The sequence below is a fragment of the Vigna unguiculata genome, chromosome 9 (genome assembly GCF_037176805.1).
Source record: "Vigna unguiculata cultivar grain cowpea cultivar isolate G323 ecotype 2 chromosome 9, ASM3717680v1, whole genome shotgun sequence".
NCBI classification, from domain to species: domain Eukaryota; kingdom Viridiplantae; phylum Streptophyta; class Magnoliopsida; order Fabales; family Fabaceae; genus Vigna; species Vigna unguiculata.
This window is the reverse complement of record NC_140800.1, coordinates 32167067-32174203: the sequence shown is the minus strand read 5'-3', so window position 1 is coordinate 32174203 and position 7137 is coordinate 32167067. Positions and strand designations below refer to the sequence as shown.

The 7137-nt window shown below is 37.9% G+C and overlaps 1 protein-coding gene across 2 annotated transcripts; it reads left to right on the top strand.

Annotated features, from left to right (window-relative positions):
• The first annotated feature begins 2250 nt into the window (after positions 1 to 2250).
• On the top strand, positions 2251 to 6887 carry LOC114162701 (Leucine-rich repeat protein kinase family protein). 2 transcript variants are annotated; one of them, XM_085666579.1, is made up of 3 exons: positions 2251 to 4200; positions 4273 to 4369; positions 5131 to 6887. In XM_085666579.1, exons 1-3 carry the CDS (start codon positions 2883 to 2885, stop codon positions 6578 to 6580), a joined length of 2865 nt encoding a protein of 954 aa, XP_085522705.1. In that variant the 5' UTR covers positions 2251 to 2882; the 3' UTR covers positions 6581 to 6887. The 2 variants fall into 2 exon arrangements, with proteins under 2 accessions (XP_085522705.1, XP_027902460.2); XM_028046659.2 differs by having other exon boundaries at positions 2252 to 4369.
• Positions 6888 to 7137: the final 250 nt, after the last annotated feature.

Here is a 7137-nt window from a genome sequence, read left to right as displayed (position 1 = left end):
TATAAATATGTGATTCTCTCTTATCTTAACCATTTTCAATTGATATTTTGTTAATTACATATTTAGTATTTTTTTTAAATATAAAAACTCTTCATCTTGTATCACAAATTTTTGTAAAACTTGTTTTGTCAACCTTGATTAACTTAAAGAACCCTTATTATTACATCTCAACTTACATTTCTAACAAGTACCATGTTGTGTGATTGAGGTGTAATTTGCAATGAGATAAGATAAACTCTTTTTTCTCTTTCTCACTTCCCAACTCTTTAAATATATTTTTTACTCATAATTTAAATTATAACGATAATTACAATGTAAAAATATACTGTTTTTTATTCAAATAATTTTATAATATTGGTTTAAAAAATATTATGTATATTTTTAAGAAAAAATATTTATGTCAATAAAATTAAATATTTCATATTTTTTCTAATACTAGTTTGTATGATAATATAAATATAAATTATATTTTTATATTAATTAGTAATTCTTTAAATATCTTTAAGATACTAGTTAAAACATTCTTCAAGCGTTTCAACTATTTTTTTAATCTCAAAATAAAGGTTACTACTATACATAATAGTTTGAAATATATATTTTTTACTAACGGAGTATTAATAGCTTTTTCTAGTAAAAGAATGCTTTATTAAATATGTATCAATCCATATGCATTAACCTTAAATATTTAATATAGTGTGTGGTGGGACAAAAATAAATTGGAAAAAGTGAGTGAAAAGAAGAAAATTGAAGGAAAGAAACTACAACATAAATATTTATAATTGATAGATTTCTTCATCCATGCGGGCCTATTGGTGGTGTATCTGGCTGGACTTAACTTCAGGCTGTGGTGGGCTAGGTGGCTGGGCCTACTATCACTACAAGTAACTCTAATTTATTTTATAATATTATATATAATAATGAGATGAAAAATATTATTGAAATCTCAATTAAATTAATAAAAAAAAGTAAGACCTTGTACTACTTAAATTTTGAATTAATTCGACAACGTCTTAATAAAATTGATCTAAAGTAATCCAGATTCTTAATGAAAAACTTCCAAAATTATACTAATCGAGTTGGTGTGTGTTTGGATTAAAAAAAATGAATAATTATTAAACATAAATCATGATTTAGTAATCTCTAAAAGGGAAATAGCAGGAAATAAAAATAAACAATAAATTTGAATTTTATTTATCTGATAAATGGGAATCTGAGTTGGTACTGTAGTTGCCGGGTGAGAAAGAGCAAGAAAAGACTGTGTTTACCAAATGAAATTTAAGAAAGCATGAAAAGATCTGTCTCTCTTACATTTCTGAACACTGCTCCACCACCTTTCTCTCTTTTCTTTAATTGCACCACCAACCATTGCCACCAACTTCTCTTTATTGCCTTTCTTTTTCCTTCTTCCCAACTCAACTAACTTTCTCTTTACAAAATGCCCTTCTTCTTTTCCTATATTACTCCATCCACACAACACTACTTTTTCACATTATTAACTTCAACTCTTCTTCCACTGCTTAACCACGATTCTTTAGCTTCTTTACATTTTCCCTCTTTCATTTATGTTACTCTTTCAGTTTTCTCCTGGTAGTTGTCATAATACTAATTATCATTATTATTAATAATACCATGTGTCAAGTTCATTCCTTTACAATATGAAATAACCATGTATTTAATTATGGTTTCTCATTTTTAAAGTTATTGAAGAGAGAGAAAATTCAGGAATACCCACTTAAGCTTTGACAGTGGTCAGAGTGTGAAGATCTTGAATGAAATGATTTAAGAAGCAAAAGAAATTACATAATTGAGACAAGTGAAAAAACAGTATGTATTGATGCAATCACGTGTAGCGTTTTTGGAGATAGTAACTGAAAGAAAGATTGTTGTCAATACAAGTAGCAATATTCCTTTCTGCGCACAAAGGTGTAAAGGAAAAAACAAAGTAATATCTCTGTTTTCCACCAACGATTTCTAATTCTAAAAGAAAATCATGGCCAAGTGACATCTTTAACACTTTTTATTTAAGAAAAAAATTAAATTAAAGACAAAGCTGCAGAGGAAAGGGCAGTGTCGGAAAATGGAAAGCCAGGTCAGCCTCCATGTCAAAAGCATACCAGAGTATGATGACATGGCAAACACGTAGGACCGGAACCTCGGCATGGTATGCCACGTGGCTTTGTCGTAATTTATTTTCCTATCTACCACAGGGGACCCTTTTTGCCGTTAATAAAAACTGAATATTACTTGTGTGTGTGGACTGTGTGTGGAAGCAGAGAGAGACACTACAGAGAGAGAAAAAAACAGAGAGAGAGAGAGTGTGAGAGACGTTACTTTGACGCCGGCGAGAAACTTCCGCTCACACTCGCCGGAAAATCTATTTTCCGTTTCTGCTTTGTAACTCTTCAGTTGAACTCCATATACTCTGTTCCCACATTTCACTGTTTATGGATCGAGTCTTCTGCTACACTCGCTGCTGATTTTTTCGTCTGCTCTGCTTTGTTTCACTCTGAAGCTTCCCTAGAGGAAAAAAGTACCTTACTTGCGAAGTGGGGTTTAGGATTCGGTGTGCAGTCTTTGTCTTCAGTGACCGTTCCTTATTTCAGTTACTTTTTTTTTTGTTATTCGATACGTTTCCATTAATTCCCTCAGTCACAAATGCCACTGCGGCGTTGTGTTCCGCCCCATTCCTTTTTTTCTCCCTAACTCAAGTCTAGCCGTTACTGAAAAAAAAAGGTTGCTTTTTCTTTTTTCTTTTTGTTTTGGTTAGAGCTTAATCTGAAGTTGGGTTTTGGGATTTGGTTGTCTTATCCAAATTCGGAGGCTTTGGCCCTCTTTACTTGTTTTCCCCAGCTCAATTTCACATGGGCGTTTAGGGCTCTAAAATGCGAGCGTTATTTTCGAGCATGAGAGGTTTTCTTTTTCTTGTGTGGTTGTTGGAGGTGGTTTTTGTGGCGGTGACGGCGGTGAACCCCTCTCTGAACGACGACGTTTTGGGGCTGATTGTGTTCAAAGCTGACATACGAGATCCGAAGGGGAAGCTTGCGTCTTGGAGTGAGGACGATGAGAGTGCGTGTGGGGGTGGTTGGGTTGGGGTGAAGTGCAACCCTAGATCCAACAGAGTGGTAGAGATTAACCTTGATGGGTTTTCTCTATCTGGGAGAATAGGTCGAGGGTTGCAAAGGTTGCAGTTTCTAAGGAAGCTTTCTCTGGCGAACAACAACCTCACTGGGGGAATAAACTCCAACATTGCACGAATAGATAGCCTTAGGGTCATTGACTTGAGTGGCAACAGTCTCTCAGGGGAGGTGTCTGAGGATGTTTTCCGACAATGTGGGTCTCTCAGGGCTGTTTCCTTGGCCAGGAACAGGTTTTCTGGGTCCATTCCCTCTACTTTGGGGGAGTGTTCTGCTCTTGCTGCTATTGACCTTTCTAATAACCAGTTTTCTGGTTCTGTCCCCTCTGGGATTTGGTCTTTGAGTGCCCTTAGGTCCCTGGATTTGTCTGATAACTTGTTGGAGGGAGAGATTTCTAAGGGGGTTGAGGCCATGAAGAATTTAAGGAGTGTTAGCTTGGCTAGGAACCGGTTGACTGGGAATGTTCCTGCTGGGTTTGGGAGCTGTTCGCTTTTGAGGTCCATTGATTTGGGGAATAATTCATTTTCTGGCAGTATTCCTGGTGATTTCAAGGAACTTACGCTGTGTGGTTACCTTAGTTTACGAGGGAATGCTTTTTCTGGAGAGCTTCCTGAGTGGATTGGGGAGATGAGAGGTCTTGAGACGTTGGACCTTTCAAACAATGCACTTACTGGTCGGATTCCAAACTCTGTTGGAAATCTTCAGTCATTGAAGATGTTGAATTTTTCTGGGAATGGTATCACTGGTAGTCTGCCTGAGTCTATTGCTAATTGCACGAAACTTTTGGTGTTGGATGTCAGCCGAAATTCGATGTCCGGGGGGCTTCCATTGTGGATTTTCAAGTCAGATTTGGGCAAGGTTTTGCTGTCGGAAAATGGAGCAAGTGGTAGCAAGAAAAGCCCTTTGATTTCCTTGGCCGAAGTTGCAGTTCAAAGTCTTGAAGTTTTGGATTTGTCTCACAATGCATTTTCTGGTGAAATCACATCTGCCATTGGAGGTTTAAGCAGCTTGCATGTTTTGAATTTATCATATAACTCTCTTACGGGTCCTATACCAGCTGCAATTGGTGAGTTGAAAACATGTTCTAGTCTTGACTTGAGCTATAATAATCTAAATGGAAGTATACCTTGGCAAATAGGAGGAGCTGTGTCATTGAAAGAACTGGTACTGAAAAAGAACTTCCTAATTGGTAAAATTCCAACGTCAATTGAGAACTGCTCTTTGCTAACCACACTGTAAGTTCCTTTTCCCTGACCAATCTTTCATTTAGGCGTTTCATACACGTGCTTGTATTTACAGTAGGTATGCAAGTGCTGCTCTCATAATTTTCATCAAACGGAATTAACTTATCTGCATGCTGTATATTTGGTGAAAGGTGCTTATCTCACGTTATTATACTCTTTAATGCATATAAACTCAAGCCAACCTGTTTGTTCATTGTTCATATGCACTTGATGGAAGCTTTTCTTTGTTTATTATCATTTATTTATTCCATGTTGTATTGAAATGTGTTGCCTATCATAATACATTCCAGACAACCGGAAGTCTTGGCCTCGATTTAATCTGGGATGGAGTTTTGGTATTTTATCTTAATCTTGCACAATAAGCAGCAACAACTTGGTTAAGTTCATTTGTACTTCTAAACTTTTGTATGCCCAGCACAGTAGGGAAACTCAAAAAGGTTGAAGAAATTATGTCAATAATTTATATTTGTGGAATGGACGGTCATTGTGACATTAATGATTTGCTATATTTCTTTCTTGGAACATAAATATCTGTTACTATTGTGCGGCCTTAAAGTTTATAGCACTACACTTTCATGCATTGTTGTTTTTTTCTTAATTATAATAGTAGCTATTGTGTAGGTTTTGTAGTCCTGATTAATTTTTAAAAAACATACAGTAAGATGAGATCCAACTGCTCCTTTTTATATTGTTCTGACTTCCCTGGTTCTGCTTTGTTTTCTTTACCCTTTCTCTTTTGGTACGTTGTGTAGGACCCTGTCCCAGAACTGGCTGAGTGGCCCTATACCTGCAGCAGTTGCAAAACTTACCAACCTGCAAACTGTGGACTTATCTTACAACAACCTTACTGGAAATCTTCCTAAGCAACTGGCCAACCTTGCCAATCTTCTTTCCTTCAATTTATCTCACAACAACCTTCAGGGTGAACTGCCGGCCGGTAGTTTTTTCAACACCATTTCGCCAACTTCTGTTTCTGGCAATCCATCACTTTGTGGCGCTGCAGTAAACAAATCATGTCCTGCTGTGCTTCCAAAGCCTATTGTTCTAAATCCCAACACTTCTACTGACGTTAGCCCAGGTGCATTGCCTCAAACCTCGGGTCACAAAAGAATCATTCTCAGCATTTCGGCACTCATTGCCATTGGTGCAGCTGCTGTCATTGTAATTGGTGTTATTAGCATCACTGTTCTCAATCTCCGTGTTCGCTCCTCCACGTCTAGAGATGCAGCTGCCCTCACATTTTCTGCAGGAGATGAATACAGCCGTTCCCCTACTACAGATGCCAACTCTGGCAAGCTTGTCATGTTTTCTGGTGAGCCTGATTTCAGTTCTGGTGCGCATGCTTTGCTTAATAAGGACTGTGAGCTTGGGCGTGGAGGATTTGGTGCAGTGTACCAAACCGTTCTTAGAGATGGCCATTCAGTTGCAATAAAGAAGCTCACTGTATCAAGCCTTGTGAAGTCTCAAGAAGATTTTGAAAGAGAAGTGAAGAAGTTAGGCAAAATCAGACACCAAAACCTCGTGGAACTGGAGGGTTATTATTGGACACCATCGCTGCAGCTTCTTATATATGAATACGTCTCTGGTGGTAGTCTGTACAAGCATCTCCATGAAGGATCTGGTGGAAACTTCCTCTCATGGAATGAGAGGTTTAATGTGATTCTGGGAACCGCCAAGGCCTTGGCACACTTGCACCATTCCAACATTATTCACTATAACATAAAGTCAACCAATGTCCTTCTGGACAGTTATGGTGAACCAAAGATAGGAGACTTTGGCCTCGCAAGGCTGCTACCGATGCTTGACCGATATGTCTTGAGCAGCAAAATCCAGAGTGCGCTCGGGTACATGGCACCGGAATTTGCCTGCAAAACAGTGAAGATCACTGAGAAGTGTGATGTATACGGGTTTGGTATCCTGGTTTTGGAGATTGTTACAGGGAAGAGGCCAGTGGAATACATGGAGGATGATGTGGTGGTACTTTGTGACATGGTGAGAAGCGCTTTGGAGGAAGGTAGGGTGGAGGAATGCATTGATGAGAGGCTCCAAGGGAAATTCCCAGCAGAAGAAGCCATTCCTGTAATGAAGCTAGGCTTAATATGTACTTCTCAAGTGCCATCTAACAGGCCTGACATGGGAGAGGTAGTTAACATATTGGAGCTCATTAGATGTCCCTCTGAAGGACAAGAAGAATTGGGATGAATTAACTTGCTGTTTTCTTTATTAGTAGGATAGACAATGGGTTATCCGGGGAAGAAGAATCCGGTTTTATTTATTGAAGAGAGAGAGAGAGAGAGAGAGAGAGAGAAAATATTTGTTGCAAAATGTTTACTTTCCATTGTAATTTTTCCTTCTTAGTCTCTAGTTGTTTGTTTTAAGATTTCTCTTTGTTATGCTGCTACACCTAGGATGCCGGATTCCTTTTCACCGGGTTCCATTTTGGACCCCCCCTGAAAATTGTTGCTCAATTACTCATCTTTCATATTCTAGTTTGTTTGTTTCGGTGTCACATTTATTGTTCAGAGCTTTTTGCTTTTCCAGGTCTAGGAATGACCATATATCTTTTGTTCGTACGCTTTTGGCTTGTGCATAGAGAGCATGCTCTATAACACATACACACACATACATATAGTATCTCTTTTTTATGTCTTTTTATTCCTCTTGTGAAGGGAAATGCAGGAAAAAAGTTAATGGCATCTAATAATTTGAGCTGTGATAGTGTGTTGTCTAGGTTAAAGTTGTGTAAATGAATTGAAGAG

Bases quoted from the DNA above. Each gene is read 5' to 3' on its own strand.
- LOC114162701 (XM_028046659.2), top strand. From the start codon at position 2,883: ATGCGAGCGTTATTTTCGAGCATGAGAGGTTTTCTTTTTCTTGTGTGG. The intron at 4,370-5,130 runs GTAAGTTCCTTT...TACGTTGTGTAG, and splicing joins TGCTCTTTGCTAACCACACT to GACCCTGTCCCAGAACTGGC.